Raw genomic sequence first — 26,241 nt, 5'->3', positions numbered from 1 at the left:
TAAATGCTTTAGATGTACAAATTCAAGAAAGAAGATAAGTTGGATTTCAACATTTCACAAAACATTTCGACAAAGAAATCTAGTGTATTTCCACTAGCTTCAAAACTCGTTATTATTAAGTTATCTGGGAAAATATTGTGTAGAATGTATCCAAATTCTTGTATTGGAAACAGATTCCGATGATAAATATATCGGAGACGGAGAAACTATTAATCAGGGCAGTGCTCTAAAAGAAGCCATGGAAAAATCAATTCATAGGTTTCTTGAGGAACCTGAAGAAATAATATCAAATCCAAAGACACTGAAGGCCGAATTTTCAGTATTTGAGGCAACAATAAAAGAACAAAGAATTTAGATTTATTATTTGATCCCCAAAAATGATAAAACCTAGTGAGAGGATATTTTCTATTTCAGGCAATTTTGTACCTAGAATAAGAACATTAAGTAATCATTCAGTAGACACTTTGTTTTTTGAAATCATATTTCCTGAAGAAAAATACTAAATGAAATAAAAATGTATATTTTGTATGGATTTTAGTTTTTTTATTTTATTTTATTTGGTTTTGTATGGAGTATATTTTATTTTGTTATATTTTTGTAGTTCTATAAATATTAAATAAACTGAAAGATTTTAAAATAAGTATAAATAGTTTATACTGTTTTAATTATTATTATTTTATTTTATTTTTTTTTGTAAAATATTCAAAAACCAGTTTTTTCAATAGTTAGTTTTTGTATAAAACCTACTCCAGGACAGCAAACTCAGCAGTGGCTCCACTCAGTGACAGGTCAAAACCAGCCACTGAGCAGAAACTGTCTACATCCTGGGAAACAAGTTACCACAATGGAAGCCAGACCCAAAAGAGATACTAAGGTTGAAGTAATGTATAAGTCATATATTTCCCATATACAAGTAATGAAAAAGTGTATCACCTTATTCACTTGGTTAGACTATAAATTAATGATGCCAAGAAATTATATTCTAGGTTTAATCCTTTGTCCAAATGTAAGCAAACATAGTTTGCATGTGAAATATCTTCATGACTGGGCTATTTGTATATAGAAGCTAATGACTTCACATCAGTTGCCTTAGTATATGAAAAGGGAGTGTGCTCTGCATTATGGGACACTAAGTCAGTTGATGTGAAGTCATTAGGTTCTATATATAAGTAACCCAGTCTTGAAGATACTTCACATGCAAACTATATTTGCTTGCACTTGGACAAAGAATTAAACCCAAGAATATAATTTCTTGGCATCTTTAATTTACAGTCTAACTAAACTTTGAACATCGACTTCTAGAAGAGTTGTTAATTGGATGTGCCAAATATTACAAAAGAAGGGTTGAGGCAATTTTGAAAACAATGGGAAGCAGGATAGAGCCCGTGGAGAAGATGGTACATTCAAAATGGAGATAGGCTAGACATTGCAAGATATAACAACACAAGATTTTATTATTAACAGAATGGGAGACCTATGGATAGAATTAGGCAAAGAGGAAAAAGATATAGCAAGATGAAATTGTTAGGATTGCTGGAATGCAGTGGTGAGAAAAGCTGAAAATAGAATAAAATGGTGTGCAATGTAAGAACTGTCATTTCTTTGTATTGCATAGAAATAGTAATTGTTCTTGAATCTCTCTACTACTGGAAGGTAGAGCTATATTTTGTCTCTTTATTTCAATTCTCTCTCTCTTGTTGAAAGCAGAATGGATGACTAATAATAAACTTTGAACTGGAATTTGGTGTAGGATTTGCTCTACTTAGACCACTTACAGAGAATCAACAATGTTGAAAAGTTACTTGAAGTTTTGCTTGGAGTGTATGTTGGTTGATGGATTATTGTGATGTTATTTCTTGGTCTGTGTTTTTCTCACTATGTGCTTTAAATTTTAAACTGTTAAATTTAGTCAACCTTTCAGTGCACAGTTATCTATATTTCTTATACAGTTCAAATTGAAGGAAAGTGATGAGAGTGAAATATTGTTAATTCACAGTTTAATAACATATATATATATATATACTTACTAAATGAATGTATATAATTACTGTAAGTAATATATGATAAATTATTTATTTGGATACTTACTTGGAGTTATTTCATACTTTAATAGACTTTAATAAACTAGAATAATTATGATAGGTTTCTTTCTGTTGAAATAGGATGCTGAACACTTGAGTTTGAGATCAGTATTTGCATTTTAAAAAGATGAATACAAAAAAAAAATAAATAAAAATAGATAAATTAGATCATCATAATTTTTATCATCTTTACAGTTCCATCATGTTTCTTTCTGTTTTAAGCCATTATAGAATACAATTTGGTCAGCTAAGTCACAGATTTTCATCATGTCCTTGTTTGTTCAGTGTCTAGTGAATATGTACGAACAGAGTATACTGTGTAAAAGTGAGAATTGGACATTAGATCAGAAGTCCTAGTCAGTTCTCTGCCTTCCTTAAAGGTTATGCATTAGACATTTCTTCCCATTTATTTTGATCCTTAAGTGATCCCATGGTCTAACTCTTAACTTAAAAATAAATAAATAAAAATTACAGTCAATCCCCAACTTATGTAAAGTTACATTCTGTGAACTTTATGTAACTTGAATTTTATGCGTCAGATTGAACCCCCCTCCCCAATCCCATTGGCACCATATTGTTTATGGTGCCAATGGGATCGGGGGGGGGGGGGGTCAATCGTCCATGAATCGTTCTTTCGTCCATGCGAAAGAACGATTTATGGACGATTGAATCGTCCATTTATGGACGATTTATGGGGGTTCAATCGTCCATGAAGGTTCACAGGATCTATGGGGGTTCAATCGTCCATGAAGTTGAATAATTCAACTTCATGGACGAAATTATTAAGAGATAATTGCACAGTGGCTTCTTTCTTCCTTCATAATAGGTTAAAATCATTTGTTTCTCTTTGCACTTGTAAGATGATGAGCATAAAGATCCATCCACAAATTGCTTTGTTCATCTTCATACTAATGTTAACAAAGAATTTTTTGTCATGAAGAAACATTATGTTATGGAATTGTTACGTTCTAGAGAGTTGCACATGACAAGTGAAACATGGTAAAGACATTTTTAGTGTCCACCTGAACAAAAAATTAACTTCAAAAACTTGTAAATATGTAGCAAGACACTTGTACCTAGTACAGAATTTTTTAAAAGATGACTATCAGCTGAGTATCAGATAATGCTTTTTTCTTTATAATTTTCATATATACATTGATTTTAATGTATAGTACTTTATAAATCAGCTAATCTTTCCTAACTTTTTATTGTGTGTGTGTATGTGTATATATATATATATATATTTTTTTTTTAGTTATCTTACATTAGCTACTTAGGTGGCGCCCTTTGGAATTGTCAGTTATTGTTCAATTAGCTTTATAAATGTACTGAAGATGCCTGTGATATAGGCAAAAATTTTACTATTAAATAATATTTTACACGAGTTTTTCCGTTATTATAATTTTGAATTCATATGTCTTCTCATGGTATTTCCTTATTAAAACATATTTCAAAACTTTATGGAGAGTCTACTTCCAAACAATGTGCTAGATACAGTAAAGTATTGGTAAAGAAAGCTAAATGCATTAACAGAATAATATTCCTAAAGCATTGTAAGATGGCTCAGGTTATTCCTCACTGCTGTAAAATAAAAAGTTTTTAGGCTTTAAGAGCTCATTGGATCTATTTAAAAGCTAGTAGGTCTCTCTTTTAAATTATCAGCTGCATGAAGCTAAAAAATCTCTAGCCATCTTAAATAGAGAAATTTTGGACATCAAGAACGCTCTAGAATCTGTTTTAACGTCTGAAACTTTTAACACTATTTTGCGCATTTCTTCGAATTTTTACCTAAAAGTTTTTAATGATTCTCGTGATAAGTTAAAGCGCAAGTTTGAATCACTGGTGAGCCTTCCTAGATCCAGCACTAATGTTAGTGATACAGATAAAGTAGTTATCAATGTTTCTGGCTGTCCACTAACAGACAGTAAATGTTTTGTTTTATCTAAAGGACATGATTTCGTCATTGCACCAAATAAGGTACCCCTGATGGATTTTTTTTCATAACATAGACAGAAGTATTCGATCCTTATTCCAAAAAACAGCCAACAGGTTATGTTTTCGATGTGTGAAAATTCTTTTTAACACCAAGCCTCCTCATCCTAATCTATCTTACTCTGAGTTTAAAGCACTGAAATCTCTGAAGAATAATAATAATTTAATTATTATGTAAGCTGACAAAGGGAAGGCTGTAGTTATTCAAGATAGGAAGGAATATGAGAAAAAAATGTCTATTACTCTGCGACTATTCAACTTATAGACCCCTTACATCGGATCCTACCTGGAGTCAATTGAAGAAACTTAATTCTCTTATAGATAATGTATCTACATGGGATGAAGATCAAAAGAAAAAACTTAAAACCTTATTTAAAATAAAGAGCCAATAGGCTTCATTTCGGCAATGTAAACATTATTTAAATTAAGGGGATATTAAATCCCACATTGTTTCAAAACCAAATAAGAAACTCAAAGATCGGAATCAAAGAGTTTCATGCTGAATATAGTAACTATAAAAGTATCGGCGACTACTAGCATAAGCTAAAGCACGTAGTCCAAGTACGTAGTACAAACTAGGGCAACTCGTAGCAAAGGTGGGGAAAGTTTTCTGATCGCTATTCTTAGTATTTTCCATGATGTAAAACCCATCTCTTAGGAGATGTATGATGTTATACGTTATGGTGGGAGGTCACTACTCAATAAAGACTGGTTTCGATCTTTATTGAGATCTCATCAGTGAGTAGCTAGACCAAAGTAATACTAAGGGCACGCATAACGGTACTGACTTGATGGGTGAAGCATAAATGCTTTTCATATTCCCCTTTGTCTGAAAAGGAAAGTTCTTTCAGTGGAGAAATTATTGAGCTTTAAGCTCGCCCTGAAAGGACAGTGAAATTAGCTGTGTTCAGCTGAGTGTAGAATTGATTTGGGTCTTTTGTATTTGCAGAAATCTGCTTCATTGTAGTCTGGAGCTTGCTTGATCAGTGAGTTTGGATGATTAATTGTCTTGATGAAGAACTTTTCAGCTAGGACATGAAGGAGGGATGTGATATAGGGAATGTTGACTTCTCTATGAATCTGGGAGTTTCTGATAAACCATGGGGCATCTAAACTCATTCTCAGACATTTGTTCTGTATTCTTTGTAGATTTTGAATATTTGTGTTCGAGGTATGACTCCATGCAGGAGATGCGTAAGTGATGACTGGGCGTATTACCATCTTGTTTATGAGTATAATAAATTTAGTTTAATCCTTTATCCAAGTGAGAGCAAACAAAGTTTGCGCCTGAAAATATCTTCAGAACTGAATATGGTGTTATACTATCTTACCTGAGTAAGTAGTACACCACCAGGCAACTCGTAGCTAAGGTGAAGCAAGCTACCAACACTCCTATCCTAGTATCTCCCAAAATGCAAAACACATCTCCTTGCGGATATGTATAATGTTATGCATTAAGGGATTGTCCACTACCCAGACTAGTTTCGACCTTTATTGAGATCTCTTCAGTGGGAGCCAGGCCCAGAGTTGGAGATACCAGGCAGAAGCAATAGCAAGGTCATCTTTACCTATATGTATATGAGTAGTTTGTTCTGAGTATCCAGTTTACTTTTTCTGTTGATCATGGGGTAGAGCTATGCTATTACTTTGGATGTCTGAACTTATGTGTTTTATATGACTGGTGAATTGTAGTTTTTTGTTGAGAATTACGCCGAGATATTTGACCGTATTCTGCCATGGGATCTTAACTCCTAGTAAACGTATACCTTCCTTGATTTGAGGCTTCTTTCTAGTGAACAGTATGGCTGAACTCTTCTGTGGGTTTACTTGGATCCTCCAGTCCATCAACCATTTCTGTAATATGTGAATACTGTTTTGGAGTCTTTTGATAGCTAGTTTGGGGCTGAGAGATTTTGCTAATAATGTAGTATCATCTTCATATAATGCATGCAGTGATTGTTGAGCTTGGGTTTTGAGGGATATCAGCTATATAGATAGAAAACAGCAAGGGGGCCAGGAGTGAGCCCTGCGGCACTCCCGCCAGGACCTTGCATCTGGTTGACACGGTTTCGTTTATTTTGACTTGCATGAATCTGTCTTTGAGGTATGAATGAATTATTTTAACTAGATTAGTAGGCATATTGAATGTGATGAGCTTGTAGAGAAGACCCTGATACCATACCTTATCAAAAGCCTTTGCTGCATCCAAAAAGACCGCAACTGTGTGAAGGTTCCAGTTGAAGCCTTCGGAGATGAATTCAATCAGCCTGCGGATCTGCTGAATGGTGGTGTGGTTTTTTCTAAATCCAAACTGCTCATTTGGAATTATACCCAGTTTATCCATTTCTGATTGAAGCCTTGTAAGTATTACTTTTTCTGCGATCTTTCCAAGGCTGGATAGAAGACTGATAGGTCTGTAGCTTTCAGGGAGCTGGGTGTTTTTTTCCAATCTTTTTGATTGGCATGACATCTGCTATTTTCCATGTTAAGGGAAAATACTTGAGTCTGAGGATGGCATTAATTATGTTGACTAGATGTAGATGGCTTTTCTGGGGAGTAGTTTGATGATTTTGTTTGCGATTCCATCTGAACCTGGCTTTATTGTTGTTCAGGAGGGCTATGATATTTATAACTTCTGTTGGAGAAGTGGATGTGACTGGTTCTAGGTCATCCTTTTGTTGTGTTATGGCCTGCCTGACTTGGCGATGAATCTTGTAGATGAAATTGATGTTGAAATTTTCATAAGAGGGGTTGCATTGAGTTCCCAAGCTGTCTGCCAGAGCCTCTGCCTTTTCCTTCTCAGTATGGGCTATTCCCTTCTTGGTCTGAATTGGGGGTAAAAGTTGGGAGTTGTCCTCTGGGATTAATTTAGTTAGTTTAGATTCCCAATCTTGGTTTCGGTGTTTTTGGTGGGCTTCTCGGACTTGTCTGTTTAATTTATTCAAATTTGTTTTATCTTGTGGGGCTCTTGTGTTATGGTACCTCTTTCTGGTTTTGTTTTTCAGTCTGATTAAATCCATGATTTCCTTGGGGATCTGACCACTAGGGTGAAAGACTGTAGTTTGGATAACTGACTTTATTGCTTTTTTGATTTGACTGGTAAGGTTGTTTGCAGCAACTTCTATCTCCTCTTTAGTGTGAATAGCAGGGACTGGGCCAATGTGATCAGGGAGAATTCTGGAGAGTTTGTCCCAAGATATGAAAGAGTGGGGAGGAGAGAATTGTTCTTGTGTACCGAGTTTGAAGCAGAATAGGGTTGTGATTGGATGAAAGTTCATTTAATGTTTCCAGCTGATATTGGTATCTGATGTTTTTGAGGATGACTATGTCAGGTACACCTGAGCTTCCAGCTGAGCTGTGATGGGCGGGCTCTGTGGGTCCAGCTACAACAATAGAATTTAGTGTCGAGTAATGGTTTAGAGTTCGACCTTTGTCGTTAATTGTGGAGCTATGCCAGGCTGTATGTTTGGCATTAAAGTCACCAGCCATGACGATGGAGTCTGTGAAGCCGAGAATGATGTCCAAGTCAGATACCAATAATGGAATGCTGGGTGAATCAATGCCTGTTATCTCTAGGTTCTTGATTTGTGGATTAGTCAGAACATTGTGGCTTAGGTAGTTTTTAATGTATATGGCTGTTCCTCCTCCACTGCTGGTGAGTATCTGTTTTGTACATAATATAGTTCCGTAACTTGGGGTTATAAGCTGGCCTGAGATGTGTTTCATTTACTAGTATTATGTTAGGATTGTGTCTCTGAGTGAACTCTTGCAGTTCTAGGATTTTGTTAATCAGTCCATTGGCATTCCATGCAGTGATCATGAGAGAGTTGGGATGGAATTTTCTATTGTTCATTATTAAGGGCTGTCAGAATTGAGTGGGTACCTTGTAGGAATCTTTTCGTGGAGAATGGCAAAGGTTTGTCATGCTGAATTCTTGTAACATGGTAGCTAATGAGGCAGCTAATGTTGATGTTAAATTTGAGCTTATTTGATCATGGGATGGAGTAGCCTTTGTTCGTGCTGCCTCTGCATAAGTTTTGGGCATTTGTTTCCTTTCCTGAGTTGTCAAGTTGGAGATAATTTGGACCGGGGTGCGATCTGCACGGTTGTCTTGAGCATCATTGAAATGTGTTGGAAGGGTAGTTTTTGCTGATCCTCGGTTCTTTGGGTGTGTAATGCATCCCTTGTAGTTGGCAGGGTGAGGTCCTCCACAGTTGGTGCATTTAGCTGGTGTGGATCTTGGCTTGGTACACATACCTGTCTGGTGGCCCTCGCTGCCAATACTAAGGATATAGCGAAAAGAACTTATATACTCTGCTATACGAGTTGTCAAATTTATTTAAAATAAAGAGCCAATAGACTTCATTTTGGCAATGTAAACATTATTTAAATTAAGGGGATATTAAATCCCACATTTTTTCAAGACCGAATTAGAAACTCAAAGATCGGAATCAAAGAATTTCATGCTGAATATAGTAACTATAAAAATATCGGCGACTACTAGCATAAGCTAAAGCACGTAGTCCAAGTGTAGTACAAACTAGGACAACTCGTAACAAAAGTGGGGAAAGTTCTGATCGCTATTCTTAGTATTTTTCATGCAAAACCCATCTTCTAGGAGATGTATGATGTTATACATTATGGTGGGCACTACCCAGACCAGTTTTGATCTTTATTGAGATCTCATCAGTGAGTAGCTAGACCAAAGTAATACTAAGGGTATAGCGAAAATAACTTATATACTTTGCTATATGAGTTGTCAAAAAGGTGCACCCATAAATTTTAAAATAAAGAGCCAATAGGCTTCATGCCTATTGGCTCTTTATTTTAAAATTTCGGCAATGTTTAACATTGCCGAAATGAAATTTCGGCAATGTTAAACATTATTTAAATTAAGGGAATATTAAATCCCACATTGTTTCAAAACCGAATAAGAAACTCAAAGATCAGAATCAAAGAGTTTCATGCCGAATATAGTAACTATAAAAATATCGGCGACTACGACCTCCCACCATAATGTATAACATCATACAACTCCTAGGGGATGGGTTTTACATTATGGAAAATACTAAGAATAGCGATCAGAATTTTCCCCCACCTTTCCTACGAGTTACCCTAGTTTGTACTACGTACTTGGACTACGTGCTTTAGCTTATGCTAGTAGTCGCCGATATTTTTATAGTTAGTATATTCAGCATGAAACTCTTTGATTCCGATCTTTGAGTTTCTTATTCGGTTTTGAAACAATGTGGGATTTAATATCCCCTTAATTTAAATAATGTTTACATCACCGAAATGAAGCCTATTGGCTCTTTATTTTAAATAATTTATGGGTGCACCTTTTTGACAACTCGTATAGCAAGAGTATATAAGTTCTTTTCACTATACCCTTAGTATTACTTTGGTCTAGCTACTCACTGATGAGATCTCAATAAAGATCGAAACTGGTCTGGGTAGTGACCTCCCACCATAATGTATAACATCATACATCTCCTAGGAGATGGGTTTTACATTATGGAAAATACTAAGAATAGTGATCAGAAATTTCCCCACCTTTGCTACGATTTGCCCTAGTTTGTACTATGTACTTGAACTATGTGCTTTAGCTTACGCTAGTAGTCGCTGATATTTTTATAGTTACTATATTCGGCATGAAACTCTTTGATTCCGATCTTTGAGTTTCTTATTCGGTTTTGAAACAGTGTGGAATTTAATATACCCTTAATTTAAATAACTTAAAACCTTCTTCGGTTGTCCACCTAGATTGTATGGTCTTACGAAAGTTCATAAACCAGGTATTCCGTTGAGGTCAGTTGTAGATTGTATAGGTTGTCCCACTTATAAAATTTCTAAATTTTTATCAAATTTACTCACTTCTTCAAACTAGAAGAACTGATACTTTTATAAAAAATACTTTAGATTTAAAAAATAAAATTTCAGATCTTCATTTGGATGTTTCCGATATTATGATCAGTTTAGATGTTGTTTCTTTATTTACAAATGTTCCTTTATCTGAAAGCATTGAATTACTGCAACAAGAATTTCCTTCAGGCATTGTAAAAATATTTGATTTTGTAATACATTCTGGTTATTTTTCCTTTAAATACAAGTTGGATCAACAAATTGAAGAAACAGCAATGGGCAATCCTCTTTCTCCTGCTATAGCCAACTTCTTTATGGAGCACTTTTGAGCAACGTATTTTTGATATTTCTCCCAAACCTCATTGGATCAGATATGTCGATGACATTTTTGCTATCTGGAATGGCTCTTCGGATGAACTTCAACAGTTTCTCTCTCTAAGTTAAATGTACTTCATCCAAGGATCCAGTTCACCCTAGAAATAGAATCAAATAAGCAATTAGCCTCTTTAGATCTTTTAGTTCTTCTCCAACCAGATGGTAACCTACATTTCTCAGTCTATAGAAAGAAAACTCATATCGGCCATTATATCCATGCTGAATCTCATCACATCCTGTCAAAAGGCAGGAACTATTAAAACACTGGTTCATCCGGGCCACTCCTTTTGTTCTTCAGACGATCTTATAAAAAGAACTGCAATATATTATTTCCTCCTTTTTATCTAATGGATATAAGAATTCTTTCTTCAAAAGAGCTTTGAGTAGTTTTAATGTTTTCCTCTTCAAAATGTTTTCCTCTTTCGACCTTTCAGAAAAATCTCCACCTTTCTTACTTCTCCAAAGGACAAGCTTCCACATCTTAGTTATCCAGATGTCTTCCAGATTCCTCGCTCTTGTTGATTATCTTATTTTGGACAAACAGGAAGATCTGCCTCTTTTCAGCTAGAAGAACACCAGTATTATATTCAATACCTTGAACCTGAACAGTCTGGACTTGCAGAACATGCCATCATCACTAGACATAGAGTTTATTGGAACAAGATAAGAGTCCTTCACAAAAGTCGGTTCCTCATGGAACAGCTTTATAAAGAAACGTGAAACTTTACTTCACTCTCTTAACTTAAACAGATCCGATGGTTTACGTCTATCCCCTTTATCTTTATGGGAGATAGTACTTTATAAATCAGCTAATCTTTCTTAACTTTTTATTGTGTGTATGTGTGTGTGTGTGTGTGTGTGTGTGTGTGTGTATATATATATATATATATATATATTTTTTTTTTTTTAGGTAGGAAATTTATTGACCTTTTTAGTTATCTTACATTAGCTACTTAAGTGGCACCCTTTGGAATTGTCAGTTATTGTTCAATTAGCTTTATAAATGTACTCAAGATGCCTGTGATATACAGGCAAAAATTTTACTATTAAATAATATTTTACGTGAGTTTTTGAGTTATTATAATTTTGAATTCATATCTGCTCATGATATTTCCTTATTAAAACAGATTTTAATCTGTGTGTGCATGGGTGAACAAAAGTAGATTGTTTCTTTTCCAGTCATGATTATGCTCTAGTTGACTGCAAACAAATGCTTAAAATTATGAAAGAATATCAATACAAATACACAACATGTCTCTATTCAGCAGTATGGCATTCTTGTATTACCTTGTGAATGACCACTATTATGTGACATGTGAGTAACATATGCATGGTAACTCAAATTTTTCATAGCCCTTTCAGATAGTTTGCCTAAGTCCAAATTATATTTTAATTTTTATGCAATCAATATAACTTAACTATACAAGCATCAGTATATATTTTAGAATACAATGTGAAATTGCATAAACGCTCTCTACACTGCATCCTTTAATTATATAACCTAAACAGTTTTGTTCCTTGTTGAATAGATCCTAAGATACTAGTCTTGTTTCAGCAAAACTTTTGTCTTGAGTCACACGGAGGAAAATTATTACAGAAACTAATCTGTTAAGGTATCTATAGCATAATGATTATACAATGGAAACAACATTTATTCAACAGAAGTCATCAGTACTGAGATACATTATCATTTCAGAGTTCCTCACATCTCCAAGATATGCATATACACATGCTTACGTTGCCAGATAATGTGATACATGTGCCACTCTGCTGTCCATTGAAGGTGACTGGGTTCATGCTACCATGTTATGAATAATTAATTGGTTTAATCCTTTATCCAAGTGTAAGCAAACAAAGTTTGTGCCTGAAATATAATCAGGACAGGGCAACTCGTATATAGAAGCTAACGATTTCTAATCACCTGATTTAGTATCCTATAATGCAAAGCACATATCCTTACGGGTATGTATAATGCTGTGGATTATGGGAAGGGTCACTACCCAGATCGGTTTTGACCTTTATTGAGGTCTCGTCAGTGGTGATATGCTTTGCATTATGGGATACTAAGGCAAGCGATGTGAAGTCATTACCTTATATATACGAGTTGCCCTGTCCTAATTATATTTCAGGTGCAAACTTTGTTTGCTTACACTTGGATAAAGGATTAAACTAAGTATATAATTTCTTGGTATCTTTAAGTTATAGTGTCATTTAGTCGTTTTCAACTCTTGGTGATCCTGTGAACAAAGGCTCTCCATCCCACTGGGCCTCTTTTCCTTTTTCTCAGTAATTGTAAGTTCTTTTAGTTGTCCATCCAACTCTTTTGTGGTCTTCCTCTTCTTCTCTTTCCCTCAATCTTCCCAACATAACTGCCTTTTCCAATGATTCATCAGCTCACATAATATGACCAAAGTACATCAACTTCTATTTAGCGATCATTGCCTCCAAGAAACATTCTGTCTTTATATTCTCTAAAACTTTCTTATTGGTCATTCGTGCAGTTCATGGGATTCTTAATAGTCTCCTCCACACCTATAATTCAAATGAATCAATTCACTTTTTATCTTTCTTCTTAATAATTCGGCTTTCACATCCATACATCACTACTGGAAATACCATTGCTCACACCTCTATCTTTCATAATTTTTGTACTATGACAAGCCAGGACTGGCAGACCATGCTTTGGATCTTCACACTGGATTAGAAGGAAGAAAACCAATGTACTATATAGAAGTTATATAGAGAGAGGGAGACTATTTTTATAGTCAGCAATGGCTCCAAAGCATTCTCCTAACCTTAACAAGTATGGCTCAATTAACCTGCCAAAAATTTCGGAGATTGCCATCGTAAAATCAACTCCTATACAACCAACTGCAATAACTTCTTTTATACAACATTTATACAATAGTATACTGCCAATTGGAAATTTATTCATGTGTCTGTTACAATTTGAATTGTTTCACTTATTCATTATCACGTGTTGTTTAAATAATATGTTGTTTGGCTTTGAAGATGCTGGGTTGAAATCCAGAGAAACATAAACAATTAATAAATATCGTTTTATAATTTAGTTGTGTTTGGTTGTAATACTATTAAAATAAGTTATGAATAACATCCAGTACCTAAGCCTGTCAAAAAAGTATGAGGTACATCTATGAAATGTACCTCATTTTGTTATATATGTGGCTAGATTTTAATGATATTAAAATCTCTGAAACAAGCATCTCCCACTTTACATTTCACTTTTGGTTGTAAAGTGAGTGATTAGGACCAGACCTAGGTTCTATACATGCATTGCAGCAGCATTTAATAGGTTGATTAAAGGTATATACACATTTGTCACTGCTATTTATTATTCCCCTGACATGATGTATCCAGAAACTCTATTGAACAAACATCTCCAGGTTTTCTATGAAGCCAAAATATTTAATAAAATATCTGAACTTCAGAAAAAGGCTGATACATTTTTGTGACCTTTCAAAACAAAGTAATCTTTGTGCCTTTTTTTGAGCAGGTTCGAACAGTACAGACCAGAGTTTAATATTTTAACTTGTTTTGGTAAGATTCAGATCTTTCAACAATTTTTCAATTCTGCTTTGTCATCAGATAAGGTTCTTGCCTAAGTGTCACCTGAAACTCTGAATCCAGTCCAAGAGAGCGATGCTACACTTTCATATCATAGTACAGGTATCTTCATCCACAGTTCATGAGGTAAACTGCCAATTTCTAAATGACCTGATACATGAACTGTAGATGACAATAACTGTACTACTGAACATAAAAGTGCAGTATCATGTTCTCTTGACCCAGATTCGGATTTTCAGCTGACATTTATGTAAGAACCTCATTTGATAACCAAGCAGAATCGAATGATTGTTGAGAGATCTAAATCTTACTAAAGCATACTCTAAAATATTAGAGTCAAGTCTGTATTGTTAGAACCTGTTCATAAAAAGGCACAAAGGTCCTATTTCTCCTATGTTTGCCAATTACTGGAGTGTTTCAAAGATTGTCTCCTTAATGACATTTCTCCTAAACCTACAGTATGGTACAGATATGTTGATAATATTTTTTATCAACATATCTGTACCATACTGTGAATATGAATGGTTGTTCTCCATCAGATCCAAAACTATTTGTTTCTAAAGTAAATATGATTCTTCCTGTAATTCAATTTACCTTAGAGGAGAAGAAAAACAATCAGCTCGCCTTTTTAGATTTATTGTTTTTTTTGTCATCCAGATGGTAGTTTACAATTTTCAGTATTTTGAAAAAGAAGCACATACTATTCAGGCTTCTTCTCATCATCATCCCAGTCAAAAATTTGGAACCATTAAGACCTTATTACATCATGCTCATAATATGTTTCACTGACAACCTTCTACAGCAAGAATTGAATTATATCAAGGAAGCTTATAACAATTTTTAGGCTACTAGGCTTTAGATCTCCTGAAGATATCTCCCAGATTCCACTTTTGTGTATTAAAGGAATTTCTGAACATATTGCTAAAATTCTAAGACCTCTTAATTGTGGTGTCCTTTTGTCCCATCAGGAACATTTCTATTTACTTTTCTCAACTAAAGACAAGCTTCCTCTGCTCAGTTTTCCAGATGTCTACCAGATCCCTTGCTCATGTGGTTTGTCTTACTTTGGAAAGATTGGTAGATCTGAAGCTGTCTCACAAGAACACAAATTGTATATCCACTATAATGAACCAGAGCAGTCATCTTGACTAAATGTAGGGTTCTTTTGAACAAAACTAAACATCATCATCATCATCAAATTACTGCCATGTACCCACAAGGCGTGTACAGGATATGATAGTACTACATGAAAAAATTGTATCATTACTAACTTCCTATCTACAATTTTCCTCCAAATCAGTCTGTTACTTGTCAAGACTCCAACATTATCAGATCTTATATTTCTATCATCAAAGGCATTTTGTACCGCATCAATCCACCTATATCTTGGTCTTCCTCTGAGTCGTTTTCCTGAAAACCTGGCAGAAAACGCTTGTTTTGCTAGTCTTTCCTCGCCCATTCTGTTTAGGTGACCATACCACCTGAGATTAGCTCTGCTAACGCATTCCTGGATGCTGACAATGTCAAGTTCTTTCCTAATATCCTCATTTTTAATATGATATTGCCATTGATGCCATCTGTTCACGCCTATAATCTTTCTCAGGACTCTAATATCTGCAGTCTCTAGTCTTTGGTCAAGTGTTTTACTTCTGACTCAGCTCTCAGATCCATAAGTTAAAACTGGTTTGAACACTGTCTTGTATACAGCTAATTAGGTGTTCCGACTAATTTCTCTCTTATTCCATATGAATTTATTCAATTGACTTCCCACCATACCAGCTTTGCTGATTCTATTGTCTATTTCTATATTTAATTTACCATCTTCACAAAAAATTGTGCCTAAGTAGCTGAAATGTTTTACTTGTTCCACAGGTTCTCCATTCACAACACAGTTGACATTTTCAATGATTCTGCCTATTTTCATTGTCTTTGTCTTTTTATTGCTGACGTTCATACCATATCTATTACAACAGCTATTCAATTTAGTCAGAGAATCTTGCAGACTTGTAGCAGATTTATTTAGAAGTATAACATCATCCGCATAAAACAAAGAGCTGACATTAACATCTCCAATTTTGATATCATGTTTAATACCATTTTCTTTCATAATGTGATCGATATAGATAATGAATAACAGAGGGGATAATGTACATCCCTGTCTCACACCAGATTTAACATTAAACCATCTTTCTGTACTTCCTTCAATCCTAACTGCTCACTTACAACTCAAATAAAGACTAGGTATTGCTTGATATAATGTCCCATTGACACCATATAACTGTAGTGTATTGAACAGCTTCTCTCTTGTCACCTTATCATATGCCTTTTCCAAATCAACAAAGCTTAAATACAGATCTTTGTTATATTCCCATGCTTTCTCAACTATTTGTCATAAAGTGAAGATCTGATCCTGACAGCCTCTGTTTGGCCTGAATCCAGCTTGTTCTTCACCAAGCTTTTCTTCCACAATTCTTCTCAACCGTTTCTCAAGTATACTTGCATAGATCTTGCCAGGAACACTCAGTAGTGAAATACCTCTGTAATTCTCACATTCAGTTTTATTTCCCTTTTTATATATGGGTACTATGAGAGCTCTACTCCAATCTTCAGAAATTCGTCCCTCTGTCCAGGCTTTCTGAACTATGCAGTGCAGCCACTGTAAGACTCTTATACCACCATACTTCAGCATTTCTGGTCGAATATCATCTACTCCAGCTGCCTTTCCACATTTCAAGCCTTTGATGGCTTTTTCTACTTCAAGTATGGATATGTATTCCTGCCTGCATGCCTGATCAGTGTTTTTTTTATCACTGTGCTGTCATCACTGCTTGTTTCATTTAGCAATTTTTCTAAGTAATTACTCCATACTTCAAGGATATCTTTTTCTCCTGTTTTCATGTCACCTTTATCATCTCTAACTCCTTTTACAGCACTCTTTCCTCCATTCCTAAGCTTCAACGACCTCCAGAATATTTTGCCACCTTCTTGATATTTATTTTCTATATTCTTGCCAAAGTCCTCCCATGACTTTTGTTTAGCTAGTTTTACACAGTGTTTAGCATTCTTGCATTTGTCTCTATATTCTCTAAGAGCACAAGCTGACTTATTTGCCAGGAACTTTTGATATGCTTTCTTCTTTTCCGTCACTGCCTCTTTAACTTCCTGTGTCCACCAGGGAGTTCTAATTTTTTTATCCTTGCAGACACCCTCACCACATGCCTCTCTGGCAGAATCAGTTAATGTTTATGGTTTGATTCCTGTTCTCAAACTCTTTAATTTTTTCTTCAATAATCTTTGTGTGTTTTAGTCTACAGTTCACATCTGACAGCTGCTCAACTTTTATTCGCTTTAAAACTTTCTTACATGTTATTCTTTTCAATATGAAATTCAATTTTATCCTGCTCAAGACTAAATAGTGATCACTTCCAATTTCAAATCCTCTGTACACTCTGGTGTCCTGCACTAGGGAGAAAACATCACTATTAACAATAACATAGTCAATGAGACTTTTCTTATTCCTAGCCTCTTCTCTCCATGTGAATTTGTGCACATTTTTATGTTGAAACATGGTGTTAGTAATAACCAGTCCATGTCCTGAACAACATCCAACAGATATTTGCCATTATTATTAGCTTTGCTCTTTTCTCCAAATTTTCCCAAAATATTTTTGTATGTCTCACAATCATTTCCTACTCTGCTATTTAGATCCCCAACAAGGACCAACTTTTCCTTTTTCATTGTGTCAGTTGCTTTTTCTAAAGCCTCAAAAAATTCCTCCACTTCTACCTTAGTAGAACTTTCTGTGGGACCATAGGCACAAATAGGTCTCATTGTCCAGTTCCCCATTCTCATATTTGCCCACATTACTCTACTTGAGGCTGACTGCCGTTCAAGATGATTAGCCTCATATTTTGTGTTGAATACTATGGCTACTCCTTCTTTTCCTTGATTGTCATTGCCTGAATATAATATTTTGTATTTATTGCTCTGAAAGATCTCACCATTTTTTGTCTTTTTTGTTTCAGTCACCCCTATTACGTCGATCTGGTACTTATCTAATTCCTCAGCTAGTTCCATTTCTTTGCCATTCAGGCTTCTACTGTTGATAGTATCTATCTTTAACTCTGGGGATGTTGAGTTGGGGTTTGTTTTCAGATTTGTTCCAGTAGCTGACTTTTCGCTGTTTGCCCTGGTTCCCTGGAGAAAACAATGGGAGCCTTGTTTAACCGGGCGACGCCCCAGCCGGCATGAAATTGTGTCGTGTTGTACCATCATTTCTTATTTTAGTTTAAGCCAATAAGAATACAATTTGGTCGGCTAAATCCCAAATTGCCAGCCCATCCTCGTTCGTTCAGTATCCAAGTAGATACCCAACAGGGTGCACCATGAGAAGGTGAGGATTGGACATTAGGTCAGAAGCCCTGGTCGGTTCTCCGCATTCCTTTAAAGGCTATGTGGAAGTCTCCTCTCAGTTATACAGCTTTGACCCTTAAGCACCCCACAAAACTAAACCCTTATATAAAAGTAGATTCCTTGTAGAACAATTATACAAATAGAGCAGTGAAGCTTTTCCACACTGCCTGAATTTGAACAGCTCTGATGGCCCAGTTTACCCATTTATTGGAAATATTTTTATCTAAAGTCTTCTATAAATACCTGATTATTATTTTATTGTATTAATTTTTTTAATGAAGAATATTCTGACCATCTGCTGTCTTATTTACACCTTGGCTTTTTTTTAAATTAATTATTTTATTGCATTTTATTTTGTGTTCTATTAAAGTACCTGAAGATGATTTTGATACTTAGGCAAAAATTTTACATCAATTATATTTACTTCCACATAAGTTTGCATTTCCATCTCTACAAAAGTGGTTACCTTGTTGAGTGAAATGCTGACCAGAATTTCTGCACACCAGAAATATATAACTGTCTGTTTCGATAGTATATCCATTTTTCATGGAATCCTATTAGAATGCTCATTGACCTCCAAAGCAATAGCACTTTTAATTGGCATGCAATTAGACTCTGAAATATTGTGGCTTTGATAGTTGAGCTAAAGACTATTATGGGTTAAAAAATGAGCAATTGAACAATATTTAATTAGGGGGGGGGGAGAAGCATATCATTATGAAGAAAAAATAATCTGTGTATTTAAATTATACATATTTGGTCATAAAATACTTAAAAAAGAGACTTTTTGTGGTTATGAGACCATAGGTACTTTATTAATATATTAATAATTAATATATTAATATTAATATTATATTAATAAAGTACCTATGGTCTCATAACCACAAAAAGTCTCGTTTTTATGAAAAAATAATCTCTTTTCACTGATCCATGTTTAGCTTAGTTTAATGAACAATTCGTTTAAACTTTTATTTAAAGTAATGACAGTTTCTGACTTTGCCCAAGAAATTGTTGCAAAAATTCAGAGACATTTTTAATGTCAACATATTCTTTTAAAAAGCCTTGTATAATGATTGATGCAGTTAAGTGTGCTTTAGAAGATAAATATGCAAGAGTGCTCAAATCAGACACTTAAAAATGATAGAACAGTTTTGGAGAAAGTTATTGATAGGAAATCATGAAAAAGTATGTTAGTATATGTATTTGGCGTGCATCATAAAATGATGATAATTGTTTGGGCTGTAGGAAGTTGTGTTTTAATTACCAAAATGTTGCTTTAAACATTTTCACAGTAGAATTTTGTACACTGAGATTAATTCATTAGAAAGTTTTTCTTTTGTCTTTTTAATTCAATTGACTCTCTCTCTCTTCCTTCCGCTACATCTGCTATATTGCATTTACAAAAATTATGTAAAAATGGACAATTTTTTAATAATTTTCTATATGTTCATATGTAGGAGTAGGAAGACATATGGCAGCCCGTATAGAATCTCTTGGAGTGTATACCTGCTCAGAACTGCAGTCTGTGTCTTTAGACATACTGAGACGAAAATTTGGCCCCAAAATTGGACTCTTGTTATATAATCACTGCAGAGGGATTGATGACAGAATCCTTACAACAGTAAAACAAAGAAAATCTGTTTCTGCAGAAGTTAATTATGGCATAAGGTTTTGTAATGTGAGTATCATCTTTTAATGAAAAATCTGTTTTTGTAACTTATTTCATGCTATGCTGTGAAAAAAGGCAGGATGAATTAAACAAATAGCCAAGCATGCTGAATCCATATAAATATTTTGTTATAGGAAAGTGATGCAGTCAAGTTTTTAGAAGAATTAGCAGTAGAAGTGCATCACAGATTACAAAAGGCCAAAATGAGAGGACGTTCTGTGATTTTAAAGTTAAAGGTATTTCATTAAAATTTTTTCCTGTTTTTTTTTTTTTTTAAATTTTAAGAACTGAATTATAACCATATTAAGAGCACAATGTGAGCTTAAATAGCACTGATGTATATTAATGTAGATTGATACACAGTTTGACATAACCAAGTTTTCAATGAACCATAAAATTCTTTTGTAAGGTTATTATTACAGGCTACTCCAAGGAGTCCTTACTCATTGAGTGAGTCCCTAAACATCATGTCAAGCACAATCCAACATTTGCACAGTATCTGTCATACTTGGCTTTGTATTTTTCATTCACAGTCATGGCATCCACAACAGACTCTGGCAACTTATTCCACTCATTCACCACTCTCCAAGCAAAAAATCTAATTCTAATACCCTTGCTAACTACAGGTATCCCTCGATTAATGCGGTTAATTAATCCCTCAATATTACAGTGTATATCAAAATCGTGTTAACGAAATCTAATAATCAATGGTAAAAATTACAATTCTTCCATGATTGATTACTGTATTAATAATTTGTTTTATGTGGTACTCTTTTAGGAAAGATTAAAAAATGAATGCAAAGTAAATGTTTAATAAATGCTTGTATCTACATTATTTACTGCAATTTTTTTATCAAAAGAAGTTATCAAGAGTCTTTTGAGCAGTTTTAGTTTTTTTTTTCTTATCGGCATAAATTCTATGATAAGAAGCAAAATGACTCTCCATACTTCGGCAAACAAGCAATAAAACATAAAGAAAAAAGCACTGCAAATATAATACATGATGGTACAAATTATGTGGATAGTGAATCCAACATTATTTCAAAGCCGAAGAGAGAAACTACTAGAATTTCGTGTCGAATATATAGAAACTAAAATTTCGGCAGATGCAAGCATAAATTATGGGCAACTCGTAGTAAAGGTAGGGTAAGCTCCAGATTACTTTCCTTAGTATTTTCCATAAATGTAAAGCACATCTCCTAGAGGACATGTATGATAAATAAAGTTTTTGGCTGTCTATTGTAATACATGATGGTTTATTTATTTTCAGTTAAAATCTAAAAATTATTGAACAAAGAATAAAAAATAAACATAAAAAACTAAACCATACTATACTGACATCGGAGGTCACAGTATCTCTCAGATACAGTTTACTGTCAAATATCACAAACCTTTACATAACATGTGTTAAACCAAACTGACAGAAAAAACAGTTCGGAATATCACTCGTAACATGTGAATGCACAGCTACTCATGACCTCCAAGCTATACAATGAATTGTGTAAGAATATTTATATTAAACATTTTGCTTGTATCTGTCAGATCGGCTGTGAGCTCCTCAGGGTTCAAGGTGCATTAATCAAAACTCTTGCCACGTATATCAAGGGATTGCCACAATTAATTTCGCCGCATTAAGCAAAACCACGCTAAGCAAGAGTACACTCTTACTCAGTTTCCAAGAATGGCCTTTAGTTCTCCCAATACCAGACCTGTTCTGAAAAATTTCCTCTGAATTAATCTTGTAAAAATTCTTCAGTAATTTCCATGTATCAATCATACACCTCTTTTCTGCCTATCAGCCAGTTTCTGTAACCCACAAATCTTCAACCTGTTATTGTAAGATTCATTCCAAAATAAGAGGAATGAAGCTTACAATTCATTCCTCTCATCAAGTGAACAAGATGATAGCATCTTGTTCACTTGCCTCTGGATCCTCTCCACCTCTTCCTCATCACCAAGAACCCCTGGAGCCCAGATCTGCACACAGTAGTCAAGATGAGGTCTTATCAAGGCTCGATAATGAGAAACAATAACCTGCTTGTATCTACTCGTCAAAGTATTCTTCAGTAACTAAGTAATCTGATGAGCTGTTTTAGAAACTTTTGCTATGTGTTCCCCCTAAACTTTAACTCCCTATCCACTAACACTCCCAAATCTCTGGCTTCATCAATTTCTTGGAGTAAGTACAGTTCCACCAATGTGGTATATAGCTGGTAATCTTTTCATCCCAAAATGAATAACCTTACACTTTGCCAGATTAAACTGATATCCATTCTCCTTTACCCAGACTGCCAGTCTATCCAAATCATCCTGCAAAATTTTAATATCATCTGTATTAAATATTGCTCTATCCAACTTTGATCATCAGCAAACAATTGAATAGTTCTTCTCAGATCCTTTTCTGTATTATTAATGTACAAATTAAACAGCAGCAGTCCAAGAACAGAACTCTGCAGCATGCCGCTAGTCACATGCCTTCTTTTGGACTCCACTCCTGAATAAACTACTCTCTGATATCTCTCTCCATCAACCACCATCTTATTCACCTCACCAACCCTGTATCCATCCCCATTTGCTGCAGTTTACTGATTAGAATTCCATGTGATATCCTGTCAAATGCTTTGCAAAGTCTAGCAGTATCACTCTAAACCCATTACCTTTGTTCAACTTAGCTGTCACTGTATTATAAAACGTGAGCAAGTTACTGAGGCAGGACCTACCCTTCACAAAAAACCATGTCTCCCCCCCAATACAGTATCCCATTTCCATCTATCCATTCCTGTATTTTGCTCTTTTCCTTTTTTTTTTTTTTTTTTTTTTTTATATATTGAGCCCATACACAGGAGGTTGGTTGGTCAACCTATAGTACATGAGTACCATGTATGGGTGGTGGGTTGGGAAAGGAGGAATTTGTTTACATTTGATTTGAATGACTTTAAATTGTATTCCTTAGTAGCACAACAGGTGGGAGACTGTTCCACAGTGCAGCAGTTGCAGGGATGAAGGAAGAGGAAAAGAAACTTGTTCTGTTTGTTTCTAGGTGAGCTGTGAAGGGATGTTGTGCAGCAGCTGTACGTGTTCCAATGAGATTAGTACTGAGTGGAGGAATTATTGATGATATTTCCGATGAGCATTTCCCATGGAAATATTTGTAGAATATACATACTGCAGAGGCCATACGTCTGTGTGAAAGAGAGGGGGGGGATGGATCATTGATAAGTCTAATTGCTCTCCTCTGTATTGAGTCGAGCATTTTGAGAGAGCTTTTTGGTGCCCCACCCATATGTGAGAGCAGTATTCAATAGTTGGGCAGATTTGTGACTTGTATAATGTTAATAACGCTTCAGGGGGGTGGGGGTGAAGTAACGTCTTGAGCGAAAGAGAAATCCTAGTTTTTTTTTTTTTGAGGCTGAGGATGCAATGTTTGAGATATGTTTATGCCAGGAGAGGTTTGATGTGAGGGTGATTCCAAAGAGTGAGATCTCAAACTGTCTAGAGATTTGGGTATCATTAAAAAGGATATTGGGAAAAAATAGTTCTTTTTTATTGGGAGTAGTACAGAACTGGGTTTTATTGGCATTGAAATTTATAAGGTTATCTGAACCCCATTGGAGGATGGCTTGGAGATCGGAGTTGAGGGTCATGGTGGTTGATGTTCTGTAGGTTGAGGTGAGTTGTGTAGGGTAAGGCTTATCAAATGCAAGAGAAGAGTGTAGTGTGCTGTCATCTGCAAAACTGTGTATTGGGTTGGAGGTCAATTGCAGTAGGTCATTGATGTATAACAGGAAGAGGGTTGGTGAAAGGACAGAACCTTGTGGGACCCCAGCATTAATTGAGTGGTGAGAGGATAGGGAGCCGTCCACCATCACACAGAGTGTGCGTCCAGACAGAAAACTGGCAATCCACCTACAGAAGCCCTGGGTCAGACCGAATGATGGTAGTTTGCCTAGTAGGCATTTGTGCCAGACCCAGTCAAAGGCTTTGGAGATATCTAGTGCAACCACTTGAGATTCGCCAAACCTCTCCATAGCCTTCGTCCAGAGATGGATGACGTATGTGAGTAGATCTCCTGTTGATCAGCAGTGGTGGAATCCATACTGGTCATTTATTTGTTGAGTGTCTTCAAGATAGTGTCTTGTATTGCTCTTGACCAACTTCTTCATTACTTTGACAACAACTCCTGATATGCTTATCGGTCAGGAATTTGTTCCATCAGTCTTGCCTCCTTTATGCATTGGAACTATTTCCTCCCCTCTGTCTACCCCTTCGGGACTAACCCAGAGCTGAAACAACTTAGATTAGACAATGTAGTCAAAGGCACTGACAGTTCCTTAGCAGCTTCACATAAAGCTCAATCTGGTATACTATCCAATTCCACAGCTCTATTCACATTATGGTTCTGTAATATGCTAGGCACACCTCCATTTCATTCACCTCAGTTCCCATATAAGCCTTTGGCTCTCTCATTCCTGCATCACCATCTGGATGATATACAATTGCAAAGTGTATTCATCCATTTAACTCCCACTTGATTTACCCTCCTGAATTTAGGTTTACAGTCTGCCATTATTTCCCTCAAACACTGCTTTATCACTTCCCATGCACTATCAACATTCAGCCCTTGCAGTTTCACATGCCATGGCACTGATCCAAGCAATCACCTAAGCTTGTCATACTCACCAGGTTTTTTGAGTATGACAACACTCTCTCCAGTTGGCAGAAACGTGGTCATATTTGTTACTGACAAATTCTCAGATATAGTTACTAGATTGACCACTCTCAAACCCCTAGTATATTCCACATGTGATCTCGGGTAATTATTCCTTAGTAATTGCATAAATTTCATCTCTTTTCTCCAATGTGTCCTCTCCTCCTTACAATCTATGTTCCCATAGTTGAAATCCCCCATAATAATTACATGCCTTCCACTCATTGAGTCTATTTGCCGATGCATACTATCTCCATGTTTTTCAACCCCCCCTGGTCTATAGCAGCATCCAACTGTATATTTTTGTGCTGCTGGCATCTGTCTCATACTAGATAGTCTCATATGTTCTGTTTTTCACTGGCTTGCAGTTGAACTTCTACTCTCTTTGGATGCAGTTCATCAGCTATCATCAATAACACTCCTCTTCCCCTCCCCCACCCCCATTCTTTTCTCTCTGTCCTTTCTGAACACACTGTACCCCTGTTGGAAGTTTTCCCACTTGGTTATACTATAAATTAAAGATACCAAGAAATTATATACTTTGTTTAATCCTTTATCCAAATGTAAGCAAACAAGTTTGCATCTGAACTATTTTCAGGACTGAGGAAACTCGTATCCCATTCTGATTTGTTACCAGTGGTACTAACTTAGGCATATTATATACATTCTTACACTCAACTGCCTCACGGATTTTGCACATCCACTCTCACTTCATTCAACAACACTTTTTCCAGACTCTGAACACCAAATCCATTCAGATGCAAACCATCCTACTTGTATAAGTCCTTTTGCCCGTCAAACTCACTCCTCACATTCACAAATTCCACGTCACTCCTCCTGCATAATCTACACGTCGAGTCTTCGCTATTGTTCCCTCATTCTCCTCTACTTTTTCATACCACAGCAACAGACTCACTATATTAATTCTTTTACTCTTTTCTTTTGCTACTTTCAGTAATTCTTTCATGTCCTCTCTCATGCCATACTTTTACTCCTTTCAAATTATTCATTCCTGCCAAAATGATAATTTCTTTCACTTTACCTTTTTCTGCTCTACTCACATCATTATTTTTGCATCCAGAATCATGATTTTGTCAATCTCTCACCAATCACACGTCTTATGATTTTATTACCCTGCAAGACTCATTCCTTGATTTTTCTTTCTTTATTAGTCAAGCCCTCATTTCTCTTAGCTTGCTTGCACTTCTTTCTTTCTGATATCAGCTGAGCCACTCACAGACATTTCTGTATTTGTTGCAGCTCCCACTTCGCCCTTTGTATCAATCTGCGTAACAGAGCTATCTTCCTCATTACAGCTAACTCTTTATTCTTTACATCTGTCACACTATTCTCTCTCTCAATTGTGTCATATTTAATCTCTCTTTCAATCCTATCTGCCATTGCATCACACACATTTTGAAGCATATTCTCAGTTCTGTGCACTACTTCAGTCTCACAACCTGAGACATATTTTTGACTCTCGCTCTTATAGCATTTTTGACACACTTTCCTACCACTATCACTTTCAAACCAAATTCCAATTGCCTTTAAAGCAG

At 35.5% G+C, this 26,241-nt stretch overlaps 1 protein-coding gene across 3 annotated transcripts in view; it reads left to right on the top strand.

The window, feature by feature from the left end:
* The window catches only part of Rev1 (Rev1 DNA directed polymerase), a 293,568-nt gene that overhangs the window by 170,293 nt on the left and 97,034 nt on the right, over positions 1-26,241 (top strand). For all 3 annotated transcript variants that reach the window (XM_090391456.1, XM_090391459.1, XM_090391458.1), the window contains 2 exons: positions 19,766-19,986; positions 20,112-20,213. In XM_090391456.1, the coding sequence (XP_090247582.1) occupies positions 19,766-19,986; positions 20,112-20,213 (323 nt within the window). The remainder of the gene's footprint in view (positions 1-19,765; positions 19,987-20,111; positions 20,214-26,241) is intronic.

This window comes from Typopeltis vanoorti, chromosome 4 (genome assembly GCF_054136105.1).
Source record: "Typopeltis vanoorti isolate ZY-2024b chromosome 4, IOZ_Tvanoo_1.0, whole genome shotgun sequence".
NCBI lineage: Eukaryota > Metazoa > Arthropoda > Arachnida > Uropygi > Thelyphonidae > Typopeltis > Typopeltis vanoorti.
Note: the sequence above shows the minus strand (reverse complement) of the source record. Positions and strands in the feature narration are given on the sequence as shown.